Source organism: Quercus robur, chromosome 12 (genome assembly GCF_932294415.1).
Source record: "Quercus robur chromosome 12, dhQueRobu3.1, whole genome shotgun sequence".
NCBI classification, from domain to species: Eukaryota; Viridiplantae; Streptophyta; class Magnoliopsida; order Fagales; family Fagaceae; genus Quercus; species Quercus robur.
In genome coordinates, this window is record NC_065545.1 from 8,946,067 (window position 1) to 8,967,780 (window position 21,714).

A 21,714-nucleotide genomic window follows, 5' to 3' on the forward strand; every position below is an offset into this window, starting at 1 on the left:
TGTTATGACAACATGACATACTGTTCTGATTGAGCCAGTCGTCTGTTCAACTACATTTGCTGCTTTTGCATAAGCACTTTGTCCCCGGGACGCCATCTTGGGTATGATGATGGACATTACTGCACCAGATGCCACAAGAAGAGGAAGAGAGGATAACATGACAAGGGTTAGAAGCCACCCTTTGATAAATGCTACCACAAAGCCTCCGATGAATGTAGTAGTCAGTTGCAAAAATTTCCCAACCTGCACAAACACAATTTTTAAACCACTGGATCTTGTGCAAAGATACGCAAAATACAGGATCATTGCTTTTGATGTAACTGTAACAGCACTTTAGTACCTTCTCACCCATTGCATCCTGTATTAGGACGGTGTCACCAGACATTCTGCCAACAACCTCGCCAGTGTTTGTTTCCTTATCAAAGAATGCAACATCTTGCCTCAGAATAGTCTTCAGATATAATCGCCTTATTCGTGCAGCCTGTCGCTCCCCTGTCACCATCCAACAAGCCACCTCTGGCAAACAACAAAGCATATTTCTCAACTCAACAACTGATACTGATGAACAAAAGAACAATAAGCAATAAAATTTTGAAGTGATTGGAATATGCAATGTACTTACGAAGGAAAGCTGCCAGAGCCGCACCCAGTGCCAAGTAGACAAATTTTAGACAGACCTAAAATTTTGGAGGAAACCAATTTATAAGATCTTCACGTAACAATTTTAAGATGTCAGAAAAGAAAGAATAGGGTTGCTAATACATCCCTGAACATAGGTTAATACTCAATTCAAGCTCCAGTATATTATTATATAAGCAGCTGAAATATATCAAATTCTTATCTCTGAAAAGTATTTAAATCATAAGTCTTAAAATTTAAATCACATCTTTCAGTCAAAAGGTTGGACCTTATCAATTACAACTTATGCAGAATATCTGTACCTTGGAAACTGTATCAACCATGTTGGGGCTATTCTGGTTTTGTCCAAAAGAATTGGACAATTCCCCGAATAGCAGAGTCATAAGGGGCATACATATCCCATTCCCAACGGCACCAATTGTGCCAAGGATCATCAGCAAAATATCAGTGGAATCTGCAAATGAGAACAGTTTCCGAAATGGAACAGTGCTAGTTTTCTCATCCCCTTTGCTCTTCTTTGAGTCTTCTTGATCACCATTCATGCTGGAGGTTTTCTCTTCTTCTGCATTGCTTTTTGATGTGGTGGCTGCATCTGTGTTTGTTTGGCTGTCCAAGCCATTCTCCACTGCCATTTTATCCAAGATCCCAATGCAATTTTTAGTTACTTTAATCAGGATAAACAGAATCTATTTGGCCCCTGAAGCACACAATTAATGGTTGAAATCAGTAACTTATAAGCCAAGCTGGAAATTTCAAACTAGTGGGACTTAAGAGAAATACTAACTTAGCATCATCACTAACCGATAAAATGATATATATATATATATATATATATATATATATGAGAAGTTAAAATGATAATAGTACAACAGGGAATTGACCTAGCATCTTTGTCTTGAATTCAACTAAAATGGCCATTTAAGTAACAAAAGGGAAATTTTAGCACAAAAAAGAAACGGAAGGGAAATATTGTACTTTTTTTATGTTGAACTTTTCAGATGCAAAATCATTGTTCATGTTCTATAGATTTAGATGTTAATATCTTAAACTAATATTAGAGTACTCTACTAATAGTGAAGTTAAGCTGATTTAGACTATTGATATTATCATTTCCAGGATAAGTAAGCAGTGGCGACTCCAGAAATTTTGTCTAGAGTGTTCCTATTGTACTTTGAAAAAATTTCAGATCATTTTGGTCTATTTCGGGTGTTTCGGTAAATACCGGCCGAAATTCAAGATTTGGCCTTATAAAAAAAAATTCTTAAAACCAAAACAAATTTTCATTATGTACACCGAAAAACCTCAAATGGAAAAAAAAAATGAAAAGAAAATAAATGAACAAAAATACTTGTACAATAAACTATAAGTTCATTTGAAATATTAATAAAATTATTAATTATTATTGTTTAGTTGTTTCATAAATTTGTTTATTTTTTATAAACTATAATTTGTTGTATTATTGTTTCATTAATTATTAAATTATTAATTATTGTTTAGCCTAACATAATTTAATTTGTTTGACTTTTATAATGTATTAATTAATTAAATTATTAATTATTAGTGTTTAGTTTCTTCATTAATTTTTTCTCATGTCTCTCTCATTAATTTTTTAGCCTAACATGTCTTTCTCTCATTGGTAGAAAATCTACCACCTATATTCAAAAATTATTATTTTTTTCATCTCATTAGACACTAGACAGGTTGTATACAGCTTGCTTGCACTTTAGGATGAGACTTCCACGCAAAATAAAAACATCAACTCAAATTAAAAATAAAAAAAATCCGGATCTCTCTCTTCTTGTCTTTTTTTTTTTTTTTTTTTTTTTTACCAAATAAACTTACATTAAACATAGAAAGGGGCCTACAGGAAAGTTCAAACAGCCCAATACAGTCCAAAATATCTCACAAGTCAGACAGGAAAACAAGTAGTAAAATAAAGGCTAAGTCTAAAACACGGGCTAAAACTAGATTAGGAACCCAAAAGCAGAGAGTGAGCGGTCCTTGTTGATGTAGATAGTTCACAGATCTCTTCTTGTCTTTTGTTTCCACTTTCACTTCTCACATTTCAAGCTCTCTCTGGTCTCCGGTCTCAAGACTTTCTCCAGCTGCCCCTGTCATCACCATGTCTCTACCTCACTCTCTTTCCACCATGTCTCTACCTCTGTTGGCTTATTGACAAAGTACCAATGCCTTAAGGCAACTCAACGAAGCTGGGTTTTTTTTTTTTTTTTTTTTTTTGATTGTTCTGTTACAATTTTTTTTTCTCCTTCCAGATTCTCTGTTACAATTTTTTTTTTTTTAGATTTTAGTTCAAAATCTGCTTCTTCAGCCAGATGTCAACATGGAGTCGGCCCCTACTCCCTCTTCCAAGATCATTGTACTCTGAATGAAAGATATTTCTGTAAAAAGTTTTCCTTATAAATAGCCCCTAAAGGGCTTTGTAAGAGGGCAAAGTGAAGAAAGGAGAAAAAGAATCCCTGTAAGATGTCCACTAGCAGATCCAATGTAAAAAAGTTGTTAAGTCTAATAATATCCTTAAGTTTGCTGTATTTAGTTTTGTGTTCCATTCCTTATTTTCATGTAATCTTTTATCTCTTCTTAGTTGTATATTTTGTAAACCAATTTCCATAATCTTCTTACACCCTCTATTTCAATCTTCCCTCTCCTCTTCTTCTTTTGTAGTAATAATAGTTGGTATCAGAGCCCGTGATCAGTTTCACTCTCCTTTAATTAGTATATTTGATTATTGTCCTGATTAGTACGCTCTGTGGTTTACAATTGCCAAAATCTGTGGATCCTCTATATTAATCACATCAGAACACTGGATTTGATAATCAAATAGAACACTAAGGGGTTTGCCTTTAAAGATTTCAAAGAATCTGCTTTTCCATAGTAACCTTGTGGACGTTTCAGCCTAAAATTGGCATTTTAGTCATGTTAGGTCTTTGGTAAACAGTTCTATCTGAAAGAAACTATCATGGCAAGTTCATCTTCAGAAGTAATTGATACCACTAAACTTGCCTTTGATCTTTCCCTTCGAAAATCCACTGCAAATAGGTTAGATTACTTGTATGAAATTTCCCATGTTCCTGAAGATTGTAAAATCCCTATTACTGACTTTCCCATTGTAAATCCTTATATTGTATTTGATAAATCCCAAGTCTCTTTCAAAAAATCCATAAAAAAACTTTTAGGTCCTTCTCAACCTTCTACTGTAAAAGAATATGTCCAAGCCTCCAAGTTTGATCAGTATAATATCCCAGCAAGTGAAACAGAAAACTTCATTACCCTTGCCCTTCCAAGAGAATTTATAGTTCCATGGCAGAAACAAGGATATACCCATCTTCATTTTGGAGTAGTTAGGTTAGCATTAACTTTCCATGGAAGGAAAGGACTCCCAGTAGTCTCTAGAGTTTCACTTCTTGATTCCAGATTTCTGGAATACCAAAATGCAGTTATAGGGACAGTTCAAACCACCTTAAATGCGGGAACAGTCTTTGTCACACTTTTCCCTAATTTTAATATGTCCCTTAAAGACCCCCATCTTTGTGATGCTCTTAAGGTACAGGTCCAAATTACAGGAGCCTCCCAGGTGCAAGACACATTTGCTGCCACCCTCCACTACTAGCTTTCTTATAGATTACAGAATCATGCTTTCGACATGGCGGTCCCGGATATGGCCCCATCTAATGATGCCTTATTAATTCAAGTTAATCCGGGAATGACACCTATGTGTACGTTTGTTCCAAGACAACTCAATAGAGAGCAGATGACTTCTCTCTTTCCAGAGTCATGGATTACGAAATATGAGATGCTCCATCAAGCGGCTAAACCAATTCAATCAAAGACTCCTCTTTTTATTAGAAATGAGAATGGGGAAGTAGAGACAAAATTCCTAGCAACTCCTCCAGAAAAGAAAGATGTAACAGTCTTTCCAACGCAGATTGCTATGCTCCAACCAGTCTCGTATGTTAAAGAAGATGGTCTTAAGATTCAAGGATTTCGAGAAGATGGGAAGCCTTGTTATGAAGGAAAATCATCCATTGGCCACATCTGGTGGGATGTTTGTGATTGTATTGATTGTCAAGAAGAAAAGACGTTTGAAGCAGATCCTTTGCAAAGAAAGAAAAAATCTTTCCAGCAAAAACTTAAAGAAAGATATAAAGCAGGAGATCCAGAAGTTGACCTCCTTGGAGAACCATCTGGAAAATTTGACTATTATGTTCTTTACCCTAGAACCAAAAAACGAACCCTTTCCTCCTTCCCTTCTTGCAAAGAAAATCTAAACCAATACCAGAAACCTCCATTAATCCCATATTACCAGAAAGTCCTTCCACAAATACCAAAATACCAGTCACTCCCTACTACCCAAATGCATAATCCTCCACCTTGTTACATGTTTGACCAAGCCTCACCTTCCTATTCTCAAAAATTTCCTCCACTAGAAAGTTTTGATCACCCCCAAACCAATACCAAACATATCTGGAAAATTAAAAACCCTATTGGAACCAACCCAAATGGAACCAAAAAACAAGTGTCTTCTGCAGAAGCAGCCTTAAACTGGCAAGCAGAAAATGCTATGGCCCAAAACAAAGTCCTCTCAAAGATACTTGATAATTAGCAAAAGATGGCGGAGGTAGTTACTCACACCTTTTCTGCCTCAAACGCTCTGGTCCAAGATTTGAAGAAAAAAATTAAAACTGTTGAACAGGAGTTGGCCACAATTACCTCCACAATCAAAGACTTGTCTGTCTCTTTTCCTCTTATTGGACAAAAAGAAAAAGAAAGGAAGCAGTTGTTGCTATAGCTTCAATCTATGGAAAGATCATCTTCCTCTTCTTCTTTTGGATCAGTCATGAATATTTCCTCCAAACCAAGATCAGACAAGTCTAAGTCTGAGTCTTCTATTATAGGAAGCACAAAAGGTTCTTTGGGGTCTTGAAGGGTAAGGGTTCTGAGAAATGAGGAGATTGGGTTTGGGGGATCAGGATTCATGGCTAACATATTCATGTCTGGAGGCCTTGAAGAGGCTCCTATAGTTGGATCTGGAAGTTGGTATAATGGCTCTTTGTCCTTTTTTATTGGGGAGGACTCATTTTGTGGTTTACTTTGGGACTCTAGTTGAGGTAGGGTAGAGTATGTGATGGCCGGAAAGATTCCACTTGGTTTGAAGGGATTGTAATCAGGATGTGTTATAACCAGTGGCTGGAGGTTTTGATAAGGAAAAGTTGGTGAAAATGGGGTGGTCGGTGGTACCGATAATTCAATCAAAGACTCCTCTTTTTATCAGAAAAGAGAATGGGGAAGTAGAGACAAAATTCCTGGCAGCTCCTCCAGAAAAGAAAGATGTAACAATCTTTCCAACGCAGATTGCTATGCTCCAACCAGTCTCGTATGTTAAAGAAGATGGTCTTAAGATTCAAGGATTTCGAGAAGATGGGAAGCCTTGTTATGAAGGAAAATCATCCACTGGCCACATCTGGTGGGATGTTTGTGATTGTATTGATTGTCAAGAAGAAGAGACGTTTGAAGCAAATCCTTCGCAAAGAAAGAAAAAATCTTTCCAGCAAAAACTTAAAGAAAGATATGAAGCAGGAGATCCAGAAGTTGACCTCCTTGGAGAACCATCTGGAAAATTTGACTCTTATGTTTTTTACCCTAGAACCAGAAAATGAACCCTTTCCTCCTTCCCTTCTTGCAAAGAAAATCTAAACCAACACCAGAAACCTCCATTAATCCCATATTACCAGAAAGTCCTTCCACAAATACCAAAATACCAGTCACTCCCTACTACCCAAATACATAATCCTCCACCTTGTTACATGTTTGACCAAGCCTTACCTTCCTATTCCCAAAAATTTCCTCCACTAGAAAGTTTTGATCACCCCCAAACCAATACCAAACATATCTGGAAAATTAAAAACCCTGTTGGAACCAACCCAGATGGAACAAAAAAACAAGTGTCTTCTGCAGAAGCAGCCTTAAACTGGCAAGCAGAAAATGCTGTGGCCCAAAACAAAGTCCTCTCAAAGATACTTGATAATCAGCAAAAGATGGCGGAGGTAGTTACTCACACCTTTTCCACCTCAAATGCTCTGGTCCAAGATTTGAAGAAAAAAATTAAAACTGTTGAACAGGAGTTGGCCACAATTACCTCCACAATCAAAGACTTGTCTGTCTTTTTTCCTCTTATTGGACAAAAAGAAAAAGAAAGGAAGCAGTTGTTGCTACAGCTTCAATCTATGGAAAGATCACAGAAGGAACCTACTCTCACTCCTCCCATACATGTTCATATGCCTCTCCAGTCATGGCAATCATTATACAAGGACTTGTCAGTACCACCAACCTCCCCATTTTCACCAACTTCTCCTTATCAAAACCTCCAACCACTGGTTATAACACATCCTGAATACAATCCCTTCAAACCAAGTGGAATCTTTCCGGCCATCACATACTCTACCCTACCTTAACCAGAGTCCCAAAGTAAACCACAAAATGAGTCCTCCCCAATAAAAAAAGGACAAAGAGCCATTATACCAACTTCCAGATCCAACTATAGGAGCCTCTTCAAGACCTCCAGACATGAATATGTTAGCCATGAATCCTGATCCCCCAAACCCAATCTCCTCATTTCTCAGAACCCTTACCCTTCAAGACCCCAAAGAACCTTTTGTGCTCCCTATAATAGAACACTCAGACTTAGACTTGTCTGATCTTGGTTTGGAGGAAATATTCATGACTGATCCAAAAGAAGAAGAGGAAGATGATGTTCTCCGTCCCCAAAGGCCTCCATCTCCGCCACCAATCTTTTCTCCACCACCTTTTGTCCTAGACCACCAAACCAGATTGTCTTACTCACCAACCACAGATTCAAAACATTTGTTCACCCTTGACAATGTTCCTCCCTCCAAATGGCATGATGAGTTTTTTAACATGTACTCCTGGTGCATAGCTGAATTTCAAGCCCCAAATGCCACCGTTTCTCAGATTATTGCCAAGTTTGTTGCAAGGATTACAGGAAGATTACAAGAATGGTGGATCAATTTGGGAGAATACAGACAGAGACAGGCAGCCCAATGTAACATATTGGAAGATTTCTTTACAATTGTCCATAATAAATTTCTGGGTGCACCAACTCATTATAAGGAGGTAGCACGAGAAGAATTTTTGCTGATGAAATGTTGCTCATTTCAAAGAAAAGATTTGGAGAAACATTTTGACCAGATGTCTAGAAGATATTACTCTTTCAATGGTATGGATGATGTCAATGCTAAGCATACCTTCCTCAATTCCCTCCCAGAACCATTAAGGGATGAGACATTTCGCATAATGAATCTCCAGAAAATAACTCTGCAACAAGCCTCCTTGGGAGAAATTTACCAGCATGCTCTCATTGCCCTTGAAAAACTCTGCAACCAAAGAAAATTTCTTTCAGAAATAGACAAAGTCCATAGCAAGCTCAGAGATAATTGCAAAAGAAAGGATTTGTAGATAAAGTGTTATGACAAGAATTGTTCCTGTTCAACAAAGAGAAGAGATCATTTCAAGAAATATTCTTGGAAGAAAAAACATTATGCAAGTCCCAAGAAAAGATTTTCAAAGAAGAAAAATTGGAAGTTTCTTCGACGAAAGCAGTTTAAAGGAAAAACTTCAAAAGTCTGCTTTGTATGCAGAAGATCGGGACATTTTGCAAAAAATTGCCCAAAGAAGGAAAAAGCAGCAAAGCTTCTTGAACAAGCCCAGATCCATGCAGAGGATACTCCATTTTCAGACGTAGAATCGCTTTTCTCGTTGGATGATGAGTATTCCCCTCAAGCTTTGGTTGTCATGGCCTATTCCACTTCAGAGGAAGATACAGATTCGGACAATGATGAAGACTTAGAACCAGAAATCCAAACCATCTATACATCCCAACCTATTATAGCCCCTTTAACCAATCCCACCCCTATAGCCCAGGTACACATCCTCCTAGACACCTACTCCAGACCTTTCCCAGTAATAGCCCTGTTTGATACAGGGGCAACAGCAACAATTCTCCACCCCAAGATTTTGCCTGCAGAATGTTGGTTACCCCATAATCAAATGTTCAGAGCGGCAAATGGTGAAACATTCCTTATCACTTTGAAAAGTAAACCTCTGCTTATCAGAATCTTTCCGACTCTCATCATTAGACACCAAGTCCTTGGATCCCCTCTCATAGGAAGAGACCTTCTCATAGGATTTGATCTCCTACATCAAATTCCTAACCTCAGATGGTCCTCAAAAGGACTTATGCACAAACAACACCTTCTCACATGGACCCAAGTTCCCCATCTGTTCACAGTTGACCCCTTTCAGTCTTTACAACTCTAGATTATTCATGACTGTTGTGCAAATACCCATTCTGAATTCCTCCTTAAGAATTCAAACCCTCTGTGGAAAAACCCGAACTTTTTCATATCCCTTCCCTTCAAGAAAAATGAAGATGTTAATCCCACAAAAGCCAGTCATCGGGGAATGAATTCAGAACATTTAACCCTAGCCAAACAAGAGCTTGCCACCCTCCTTTCAGAAGGCCTCATTGAACCAACCACCTCTCCATGGGCATGCAAAGCCTTTTATGTTAACAAGCATTCCGAACAAGTCAGAGGAAAACTCAGACTGGTGATTAATTATCAGGATCTTAATCACTTCCTTGCAGATGACAAATTCCCTCTGCCAAACAAAAGTGCACTCTTTCAACATCTTTCAAATGCAAAGATTTTCTCAAAGTTTGATCTGAAAGCAGGATTTTGGCAATTGGGAATCCATCCAGAAGAAAGATACAAAACAGCTTTTTGCATCCCTGATCACCACTATCAATGGACTGTCATGCCTTTTGGCCTCAAAAATGCCCCATCCCAATTCCAAAAGGCAATGGTAACGTTGTTCCAGCCACTCCTGAACAATGCATTGATTTATGTAGATGATATTCTCCTGTTTTCCAAGGATGAAGAATCCCATGAGAAATTGCTCGCTGAATTCTATAATTTAGTGAAATCACAAGGAATTATGTTCTCGGAAAAGAAGATGATCATTGGACAATCCTCCATAGATTTCTTAGGGGTAAATATTTCAGATGGAAAGTACGTATTACAGCCTCACATAGCTGCCTCTCTTGGTGAATTCCCAGATAAGCTCACAAGTGCTAAATAGATACAGCAGTTTCTTGGAATTGTTAATTACATGTCAGATTTCATTCCTAAAATCTCCAAGTATAGAAATTCTCTAGCCCAACTGCTGAAAAAATGTCTTCCAGAATGGAATTCTGTCCATACAGAAGCAGTCCAACAGTTGAAAAAATTGGTAGAAAAGCTTCCTCCTTTGCAAATCCCAGGAACAGGCAAACGGATATTGCAAATAGATGCAAGTGATGAGTATTGGGCAGCTCCTCTTTTTGAAGAACTTGATGGTAAAAGAAATATTTGTGGGTATAAGAATGGTGCATTTAAACCTTCAGAATTCCACTACCACTCTACTTTTAAAGAGATTCTTGCAGTCAAACATGGGATTGAAAAATTCCAGTTTCATCTTCTTAGGCATCACTTCCTGGTAGAAATGGATATGTCTTCCTTCCCTAAAATGCTTCAGTTCAAAAGGAAAATGCTTCCACATCCTCAGTTACTTAGATGGTCAAATTGGTTTTCACAATGGTCCTTTCAAGTCAAGCACATCAAAGGAAGAGATAACCTTATCACTGATTATCTTTCCAGAAAGCCACCAGTCCTCAATACCACAATTCTCCCTTCCCCCTTATGTGTATACCCTGTTACAGATCCTTCCTCATCATCAAATCCTTCTCCTGCAATTCTTAGTGATATCCTTAACATGATAAAGAATCTCCCTCTAGAAATAAAAGACCAAATAAAGACTTTAAACTCTCCAAGCCAGAGCCAAAAGGATTATCAGAATCCTCCATAATTACCTCAGAAATCACCAACCCCACTTCCTTGCTATTTTCCCTGATATTGACCAACCATGGAAAACCCCTTTTGCCTTCTGGATAACAAATTGGACGGTTGCACATTATCTCTACATGTGGTATTTACTTAATGAGTATCATTTGTGCATCCATTTTGAGCCAAAATTTTACAAATACATTTTCCCACGTGAAAATAGATATTTTCATAAATTTTGGTTTAACATTTGGAAAAATGATGCCTATGATGGAGAATGGATAAAATATCCTTCCATAGAACACCCAAGATTTGCAAGCAAGATTACTTCAGCAACTTTGATTGTTAAGCTTAACTCCAAAAATGATGTTCGTACAGAAGGACTTTTCTACCCTGCAAAAATACAGTGGCTTACCAATCCAGATGGCACTTTACATACACATCAAGACCCATCTTGAGTATCCTGTTACTATGCTCTCACATTGACAGAATCCCTAAATAAAGGGATCTTATCTCAAACAGTACCCATGGACCCAGAAACCTGTAGAAACCAATTACCACATGAAGACCATTGGGAAATGCCAAATCCTCTTGAGGGGTATGATGACCTTTATTACCATAACCATGATCCAGATGTAAATGCTGATGTAGATGAAGAATGGTTCCAAGGAAGAGATGGGTGGGACTAGACTTTCCTAATATATTGTACTTAAAAAAAAAAAAAAAAAAAAAAAAAAAAAAAAAAAAAACCCTAGAAACGTCTTCAGACGTTTCATCCTTATCCCTCCAGCATACCTTACAGCTCATCCTCCCAGCTGTCCACCTCTGCAGTAAGGACCCTTACCATGCACCTGCTCCACAGCCTCATCATGACAAGCAGAGACCTCTGCTTCTTCAGCCAGATGTCAACATGGAGTCGGCCCCTACTCCCTCTTCCAAGATCATTGTACTTTGAATGAAAGATATTTCTATAAAAAGTTTTCCTTATAAATAGCCCCTAAAGGGCTTTGTAAGAGGGCAGAGTGAAGAAAGGAGAAAAAGAATCCCTGTAAGATGTCCACTAGCAGATCCAATGTAAAAAAGTTGTTAAGTCTAATAATATCCTTAAGTTTGCTGTATTTAGTTCTGTGTTCCATTCCTTATTTTCATGTAATCTTTTATCTCTTCTTAGTCGTATATTTTGTAAACCAATTTCCATAATCTTCTTACACCCTCTATTTCAATCTTCCCTCTCCTCTTCTTCTTTTTGTAGTAATAATAGTTGGTATTAGAAGAAATAAAAAAAAAATTTTAATTATTATATATAAAATTTTTTTTTTCAAGTCAGGGTGTTCCTGGGAACACCCTGGACTCTAAGTGGCGTCACCACTGTAAGTAAGGTTGAAGCAGACAGTGACAGAAACTAAATCAGCAGGAAGCTAAAGATGTCAATCAAGCCCTCGTTTTTACTCCACCAGAAGAAACAAAAGAAGAGACAAAAATTGTTTCTAATCATTCAGCATACAGTTAGAGAATGTAGCCAAATTAATCACAGCCAATGCAAATTCGGTATCTTTACAATCTTGATCATACCAAAATAGTATAAAATTTTCTTCTACAAAGGCTCCGCTTGAAGTGCAAACAAATAACAAAGATGAGAGAGAGAGAGAAAGAGGTGGTTTATTATAGTCTGCGGCTTGTAATAACAGTTTTTGCAACTTGTTAGTAACATATATTCTTTGGTTCTGAAGAAAATGTTATTCATCCAAAAAAATTCCAACTTCAAAAAGGTGCCCATGAAGCATGATGGGTCCAAAAAAGGGGGCAAAGAAAGTAAAATGAATAAACTTTGTTATGCTTTGGCAGGATCAGATCTCTGCAACCCCATGGCTCCCATCAAAAACATCTAAAACCTCTGATAATTCTGAACTTTCCAATTAAGACAACCATAAGCATTTCATTCAATCATCATAGTTATATCATGGTAGAGCATTTAATAAGCAAAAGTACAAAAACCCATCCGACAAAGGTATTGAGAAAGATAAATTGCCTAGGAAGATTAAAAAAAGAAAGGGCTCCTTAAAAATGACCAGTGTCTGAGATCCACAGGTGCTACCTTATTAGTGCACTTTTAGGGAACGTCTGTTTTTATTTAGCTGTTAAAGTACATTATATGTATCTAAACAGTTTCCACATATATATATATATATATGCACTTTGTCTTTGCTTGAAGCGCAAGCACAACTATTTAAAAGTCTGCCACTGTCAATAGATTTCACATGAGGTCCGAGGTGTTCATGGTCAAACAATTTAGAATTTTTAGTAAAGTACATAGATTCTCGGAGAACACTGAAAAGGCAACTAATCCTACTAGCTTGTGTTTTCTTTTAGAAAAATGATACGTCTACAACATTTTTACAACATTCTTATAACAAATCCTAAGTGATAGGTTGTTATTGGTTGTTATTAATGGGGTAAAAAACTAATCTTAGTGTTAGTTTCAAATTTGAATCAATAGCAACTAACCACCTATGATTTGTTGTAAAAATATTATAGATGTAGCATCTCTCTCTTTTTATTCTTTTTTATAACGAAATACAACTTTGAAACGCCTCTTAATTTGAGATTTGACCAACCATCCCCATACAATATTAGACACACTGTTCTTAGTTTCTTTCTCAATAAGAAAAACAGTATGTCATCAAAATAATAATAATAATAATAAAAGCAAAACAGTAAATCTTGTATTAGAATTTCAAGAATACTGTTAAAGAATGAAATACTATATATACCACCTTCAAAAACCGAGGTGATTAATGGTTTAATTTGTTTAGATGGACCACAATAGAACACTTGTACAAAATATTAGTATTTTTCTGCTAACGTTTTCTGCTTAGAAAAATACAATACGCAAATATTTTTTTTAATGATACTTTTTATAGTTGTTGAGATAATATGGTGAGATCAATGCAAGAAAAGAAATATGATAGAGTAATTTTATTCTAATTACATTTTGTTGTGTCACCATAGTAGAACAGTTGTGATAAATTTTGTCATCTTATAATATGATAAGGAAATGCCAGGTTCATGTTAAGTAGCCTAATAATTTTGTGTTTAAAACAAGTCTAACGACTTGTTAGATTCAAATAAAAGTACAAATTTTAACAAAAAATCTCATTTTAAAACATTTCTCTATGTATCGTATGATACATACGATTTTATGATACGATACGATTTATACGACATACATACTGTATCGTACGATTCATAAGTACTTACGATACGCCAATACGATACAAAACTTTTTACACACGATATGATACTGACAACTATGCTAATGAACTAATTAATGGCAAGTTGGTGAGATAGTTGTATGTTTGTTAATCTGAGAATGACGCAATTACTATTACATGTTTTATTCTTTACTTGTTTGAGAGAGAGTGATTTGGGATCACTCGATAGACAAGAGCTAGTGCAAGAAGATTTTAAGAATTTTTTATGAAGTGTGTAATAATTAAAAGGGAAAGGTTAACAAATGTCCTAGGAGTATTGGGTTATGAACTATCTTTAAAAATATCTTATAGAAAAATGATAAAGTAATTAATTTTGTAAACATCTTTTTATATTTTCCATAAAAGTAGTATAAAAACTTTTCTATTGTAGTTTATTAATAATTGCCTTAAGAGCACCCGTAAATGTGACCCTTAACTTAATTACAAAATTTTTCTTCAATGAGTGAGTTCTAGCTATGAGGATAGAGAGACTTAGAGATTCTAATTAGTAGCCTTGCTTCCTTAGACATAATCTCTTGCCGATTGTGTTGTTTCTTGGGGTTAAATATTGATGCATTTTTCTTGAGAGAGACTCATTAACTGTTGTATTAACTGAGTGCCTAACTACTTCAACAATCCTAAGTCCAACACGTGCAACTGAATTCTTGTCTCATATAAATGCGGCAAGCGTCTCTTTTATTCTCATTAGACATACTCAAGTTTTTGTTTCTATCTTTCTGGGTAATAAGATGTAAATGAATCATATTATTAACCGAGAAAATTAACTGATATCCTAAAGTATTGATTTAACAAATAATTTTAAAAACTTTTTATGAGAAAACAATGTAATTGATATTTTGACAGTTTTTAATATTTTTCATAAAAGTGGTATTAAAACTTTCCTAATATTAACAAATACACTGAAGACACTAGTTAACCGGACCCTATTATTAATAAGCATATATATATATATATATATATATGTGTGTGTGTGTGTGTGTGTGCGCGCGTACCCAAAATATATGGCTTTTGGGCTTAACCTCTTCTTGGGCTCACAATCTATTTGTTTTGTGGGCTTTTGTGTTTCCTACTGTGGGTGGTTCTATGCTCAGCATACCTAAATAAACTCCTATCTCCCCAAGCCTTTCTCTTTTCCTCACATAATCACTCCTTTGCTCTCTTTAAATGTTTTACTCTTTTTCTTAGTATTATTTCCAAAATTGCGAACCCCTTTTTCCTCGTTCTCTCCTCCTATTTATAGGCTAGGATGAGTGGAGAAGTTATGATTACTTCTCCTCCTTAGTGCGAATGGAGGTCCAATTCTATCATCTCAAAGTGGACGTTCCGTTAGAAAGGTGGGAGTGGCATTGGAACTGATTCCCACTTTCGTCATCTACTCAGTAGTTATGATGTTAAATGCACGGCTAGGCAGCTGGGCACAGTGCGCCTCCGAGCAAGAACTCTCTTGTCCAGGTTAGAAATGATTGGGGGGGGGGGGGGGGTTTGCTTAAGGTGTTCACTGTGGTCTTATTTCAGGTTCCCGAGCCCAAATTGTGCTCGGAGGACTCTGGGCCGAGGCTTAAGGTCCAAGTACGAGGATGGTTGTATGACGTGCTGTGAGGCTTGGGCCCGAGGAACATAGGTTCAAAGGCCCAAACCCTGTATCGGGGGCCCAATTCCTGTACAATAGCCCCCCCTTGATTCGTGCCCAGTTACCTAGAACGAATCAAGGACAATCAAGCGGTGGTAGTGGTTTCCCGAGAATCTTAACCATCAGTTGTTAAGTGATACAAATGCCCATCAATGCCACCTTAAAAGAGGCATGGCGCCAGACTGTCACGTTTAGCAGTAATTATGAATTGCCAGTTCGCGAACTGTCTGATGGTTCGTGAACCAAGCCCACACATGTGGGAGTTATTTAGAGGGATAAGAGAGGTTTTCCCACCTCTTTTGCATTAAATGTTCTTTATTCTTTCGTTGGCTCCTATAAATAGTTCTCTCTGAATCTCTAATTCACTTTTACATTCTTTATTCTCCAAACTATCTCTCTGCTAAGCATACTGTTTTCGTGCACTCATCTTCCAGCCCAGAACACCATTCCTTCCAAGAGTCCCAAAGTAAGTCCTCTTTGCCTTTCCTTTCATATCCTCTCCTTCTTTGAGTTTTCTTTTAATCTTAGTTTAGGAATGGTTATTCTCACCTCCTATCTTCAGAGGCATCCTTGGCTAGCTTTAGGGCAACCTACAATGTCCCTAGAGATGTTGATATCACCTACTGCCACAAGAGCGATATCAACCTCTGTAGGCGTACCGGGGTAAACACCGTATTTTTCCCTTTAATGGCTATTATCAAGGGTGGGGTTAGATTCCCAATTGACCCTCTCATTATAGGCACCCTTAGGTTTTATGGTTTGTGTCTCGACTAACTCCCCCCTAATTTTTACCGGGTGGTGAGTTGTGTGAGTAGGTTAAACCACATATTCGGTCTGCAGTTAAACCACCATGATATTAACTTATGTATAGTTTGTGCGGAAATATTAGGTCTAATTATTACCTAAAAACCAAAGATATGCAGGTACGGCTGATACCATGCCTTCCCGATTCTAACAGAAACTCGACAGGGGAATTTTTCCGGTTGAGCGACAATTGGTTTGCCGACATGCTCCCTTACCCATTCTCGCCACGCGATGTTGGTCGGTATCAAGAACTCTCATTTACTTTAAGTTGGCATCTTTTAATTAGTTGTTCACGTATTGAACTAATCAGTCTTTTTTGTTGATATGTTGTAGGATCAAAAAGGTTCCAACCAGATCTTCGAGTTGTACACGTACAAGAGCTTAATTTTGTACTTAGATCAGAAGTTTTTGTTCATACGAACGGACAGAACCGAGCATCCCATTTGATACTCGACATTGGCCCCGTATATTTGACCTGGAAAGCATTCAGCTAGACATTGCTTGTAGATAGCCCATTCCTATCGTACACAGACCTCGGCCCTAAGTATATCACCATAAAGTCCACATGCCTATTGAAGCGCCAGACGCCCCCACCCAAGTAGCCGAGCCAGTAGAAGCCGAGACTGATTAGGATGCAGATATAATGACCAGAAGGAAGATGACTGTTGACCATTTTATACTTGGCTCTCAGCCTCCAGCCTAGCCTCAAGGAAGGGATCATGCTCCCTCTCCCTTTACCGCCAGCCATCCTAAGAAGAAATAGCGGGTTGGTGACCAACCCCCCAAAGTCCCCAGTGATGCTCCTGCAAAGACACCTTCCCAGGAAGGGATTATGATCTAAGAACCGGTGGGCGATTCCCGACCACATGCCAAGGGTAGTAAGGACGTGGCATCCTCATCTCAGTCTGTGAACATCTGGCAGCCCACTTTCAAGCTTGGTGATGGGCCTCTGCCAGCATCGACCAGTATCAAGGCTTGGGCACAGGGCCAAGAGGGGAAGGTGGCCAAGAGCTTGGTGCATGGCCTCTTGCTTCTCGAAGACGTCCACTTCTTCTCGGACGGGACTGAGGATTCCTTAGCACGGCAACTGTAGTGGCATACCGTGGCGGTAATTTTCCTCTCCTTTACTTATTGTTCATTTTAATGCATAAATAATCCCTTAGCCCTTATATTCATTACTTTTGTCACTAGTCCGCTCAATTGACTCATATCCTCAGTGAGAGAATGAAGGAGCTCACCGAGGACGCTGATTAAGAGAAAGTATTGAAGGATGTTGCCAATGCCATGGCTAAGGAAAAAAGCAAGGCTGCCGAGGTTGCCGATAAAAAGGCTCAGTCCTCAGAGAAAGCCTTGCTAGTGGCAGAGTGGAAATTGGCTGAGGTGAAGGATAGACTGGGGGGTGTTGAGCTTAAATTGGCGGAGGCAGCCAGTCTAAACTTGGCCCAGGTAGACGAGATAGCTGATCTGAAGGAAGCCCTCGAAACCTATGAAAACAAATGGTACGACAAGGGCTTTACAGATGCCCAGAAATCTGCGGAGCCTGTCGTTCATCAAGCCAAGCTTCACGAGTTTGGGGAAGGATGGTTGGCAACCCTCCAGACGATGGGAGTGCCCGGAGATTCCCCATTAAGCAATCCAGAGCAAATATCATACCCAGCTCCCCCTCCCCTTATTCAAAGCTGGGAGTGCCCGAAGATTCCCCACTAAGGAATCCAGAACAAATATCATACCTAGCTCCCTTTCCCCCTATTCAAAGCCAAACTGATGTTGCCAATAAAGAGGACACCCCCAGTATGAGGGAGTTGGTGAAGGCGATCGATACCTATGTTGATCCCAAGGTCACCAGCCACCCTAATATCGCCGAGGACTCACTCCCAGCAGCCACTAACCGAGGACGTGCCAAAGCAACAAATTGATGACACAACCTAGCTCTCACCTACTGATCCCGCTGTTTGATACTTATGCTTTTCACTAGTTTCTTTTATATGCTTTTATCCGTGTTTACTTTTCCTATATTTGTTTGTTTTGCCTAGAGTCACCGAGCTGTGGTGACAGAACAATATTTTTTATTTTTCTAAGTTTTATTTCCCTCCAGTTGCCGAGTTGTGGCGACTAAACATTGGTTTAAACTTTATTTGCTTGTTTCAATTGCATTTATGAATGTTTGATACTAAGTTATTCTTTCGATCATGTTCTTTGATTGTTTTTATCTTTTTATCTATATATTCCAGATGACTTGGTAGTTTACTTCTCAGACCAGCCTGGAATAGGTCACCTATCTGTAGAAAGAATTGACTTCTCGACGATAATTACTAGATTTGATGTATGTTGATTCTTTAAGAAGATGCAGGGCAATTGCCTTCCCTGCGATTTGGGGTTGTATCCGAGATTATGGCTTTAGCCCTCCCTAAATGGTTTAACGTACTTCTTGTGTGCCCAGCAACTAGAATAGAGCTAGAGAGCTTGTTTCTATTCTTAAAATAGACCAATGTATGGTTCACATCCATCCAGGAACTAGCCTTCTGCCTTTGGATAAAATTTAGGATTAGGTTTCAACCTACCCAACCATTGTGATCTAACCCAAGAAGCAGGTTTCTACCCTTAGAAAAATCCAATGTATGGTTTCCATTTGCTTGGTGATCAAAATCAAGCCGGGAATAGGCTTCTATCCTTAGAAAAATTTAGTGTAAGTTTTCCACTTGCTTGGCGATGAAAATCAAGCTAGGAACAGGTTTCTGTCCTTAGAAAAATTTAGCGTAAGGTTTCCACCTACTTGGCAATGAAAATCGAGCCGGGAACAGGTTTATGTCCTTAAAAGAATTTAGCATAAGATTTTCACTTTCTCAGCAATGAAAATCGAGCTGGGAATAGGTTTCTATTCTTAGAAGAATCTAGCGTAAGGTTTCCACCTGCTTGGCGATGAAAATCAAGCCGAGAACAGGTTTCCGTCCTTAGAAAAATTTGATACGAAATTTCCCCGTGTGAGTCGACCGAAGCTTAATGAGTTAATAATGATAAAATCATAAGTTCTAATACACCTGCAAGGACAAACATCGCTTTTGTATTAATTAACAATATGCACATATAATATTACATTTAACATGTACTCCCGTGTTCTGATACTTAATGGTAGAATTTCTTCAGATTGTGGGCATTCCATGGCCAAGGAAGTGGTCTTTCATCCAAATCCCCCAAGTAATATGCCCCTACGCCTGTAATGGCAGTGACTCTATGGTCTTTCCCAAGTTGGTGCTAACTTCCCTGCATTGATGTCTCGTGTATTCCCCACTACCTTCCAAAGTACCAGATCTCCCGCTCCAAACTCCCTTTTCCTCACGTCCCTGTTGTATCTCTGGGCAAGTTTTTGTTGATATTCCGTCAACCGTATAGTCATTGATTCTCGACGTTCTTCCAACATGTTCAACTGTTTCCTTATCAACTTTGAATTATCGGCGAGACTGAATCCTGAAACCCAGGCACTACATAAGTTCACTTCTATTGATATGACTACTTCTGCTTCATATGTTAGGGAGAACGGGGTTTCTCCTATAGACCTTCTTGGGGTAGTTCAATATGCCCATTGAACACTAGGCAACTCATCTGCCTACCTGCCTTTGGTCCCTTCTAACCTCCTCTTCAAACCATTCACAATGACCTTGTTAGTGGCCTTGGCTTGGCCGTTGCTCTGAGGGTATGATGGGGTGAAGTACCGATTTGTGATACTGAGGCTGCCACAAAACTCGCAAAAAGCTTTGCTATCAAACTACAACCCGTTATCTGACACTAGGGACTCTGGTACCCTAAATCTTGTCACTATATTCCTCCATACAAACTTCTTCACATCCACGTCCCGAATGTTTGCCAACGCTTCTACTTCCGCCCATTTGGTAAAGTAGTCCACGGCCACTAGGACGAACCTTCGATTTCCTGTTGCTCGGGGGAATGGACCAACGATATCTAACCCCCACTGTGTAAAGGGCCAGGGGCTACTAATGGGATTCAAGTTCCCTACCAGTTAGTGGGTTATTGGGGCGTGCTTCTAACATTGCTCACATTTCCACGCATACCCATTAGCATCCTTCTGCATTTGCAACTACCAAAATCCTTCGGTTATTGCCTGGTGATCTAACGAATGCCCCCCCACATGACTATCGCAAACCCCTTCGTGTAGCTCGACAAGTAGTTCCTCAACCTTGTTGAGGTGCAAACACTATAGGTAAGGCCCACCAAAAGATCTTCGATATAGCTTACGATCGACAGACAACCAATACCGAGCAGTTGCTTAGTTTACTTTTTTAGCTTCCTTCTCGTCATCCAGCACATGGTCCTCGGCTAAAAAGTTGATGATTGGATTCATCCAACACGGCTCAATCATTGCCATCAATGAGACACCTGCTCCTGCACTGATACTTGGTTCTGCTACCAGCTCCACTTTTATTAATCGAGGTATCCCCTTGGTTGATGATAACGCCAACGTGGCCAAAGAGTCGTTATACTAGTTTTGCCCCCTTGCCACCTGATCCACTTTGACGCTTAAAAAGCGATCCATAGTTTGCTTCACCAACCATAAGTACGCCATCATTCGGGGATCCTTGGCCTCAAACCTTCCTTGTACCTAATTGACTACCAACCAAGAATCTGAATAGACCTCTACCTCCTTGACACCCAGGTCTAATACAACTCTTAACCCACCCAACAAGGCCTCATACTCGGCTTCATTGTTGGAGGCCTTAAAGCCTAACCAAAAGGAATGTTCCAACTTTATTCCTTCTGGGCCGATAACTATGATCCTGACCTCGACTCCTAATATACTGGTTGCACCATCCACGAATACCTTCCATGGGATCACCCCTATAAGGCAAATCATCTCATTCCCCTCTCTCTAGGAAAACTCTACAACAAAATCAGCTAGGACCTGGCCTTTCACCTAGCTCCTTGGCCTATACCTAATATCAAAAGAACCTAGCTGAGTCCCCCACTTCGCTATTCTTCCCGTGAAATCATATCTTTTCAACAATGACTACAGGGGGTATTGGGTCAACAAACGGTGTGAGCTTGAAAGTAATGGGGTAACTTCCACGTAGCATGCACTAGTGCTGGCACCAATTTCTCCAAAGTCAAATATCTTGTCTCAGCATCAACTAAGGTTTTACTGATGTAGTAAACTAGTTGTTGTACTCTTTGGTCTCTTAAGAGTACGGTGCTTACGGCGTGTTCGGATACTGAAGATACATGAATAAATCCTCCCCAAGCTTTGGGGTTGTCAACATTGGTGCCCGCACCAAATATTCTTTCAGCTCCTGAAAGGCTATCTCACACTCTTCACTCCATTGGAATCCCTTTCATTTCTTTAAAAGATGGTAGAATGGTCGGTAGCAGTTGGCAAACTTGGAAATGAATCGATTAAGGGCAACCAACATGCCGGTCAGTACTTGAACTTCCTTTGGATTGCTCG

General features: G+C 38.9%; 2 protein-coding genes across 5 annotated transcripts in view; one reads left to right on the forward strand and one right to left on the reverse strand.

Moving 5' to 3' along the window:
- LOC126710503 (ABC transporter B family member 11-like) overlaps positions 1–21,714 on the reverse strand; it is an 86,770-nt gene that overhangs the window by 39,593 nt on the left and 25,463 nt on the right. The window contains exons 1-5 of one of the 4 annotated variants that reach the window (XM_050410989.1): positions 1,521–1,732; positions 942–1,336; positions 623–677; positions 341–516; positions 22–243 (exon numbers count right to left, since the gene is read on the reverse strand). The exons of 1 other annotated variant lie outside the window; for it this stretch is intronic. In XM_050410989.1, coding sequence (XP_050266946.1) covers positions 22–243; positions 341–516; positions 623–677; positions 942–1,271 — 783 coding nt within the window. In that variant the 5' untranslated portion in view covers positions 1,272–1,336; positions 1,521–1,732. Of the gene's footprint in view, positions 1–21; positions 244–340; positions 517–622; positions 678–941; positions 1,337–1,520; positions 1,733–21,714 lie in introns of those variants that run through there. 2 more of the 4 variants (XM_050410986.1, XM_050410987.1) reach the window with 2 other exon arrangements.
- On the forward strand, positions 9,844–10,578 carry LOC126708102 (uncharacterized). The gene has a single exon (XM_050407923.1). It carries the CDS (start codon positions 9,844–9,846, stop codon positions 10,576–10,578), a length of 735 nt encoding a protein of 244 aa, XP_050263880.1.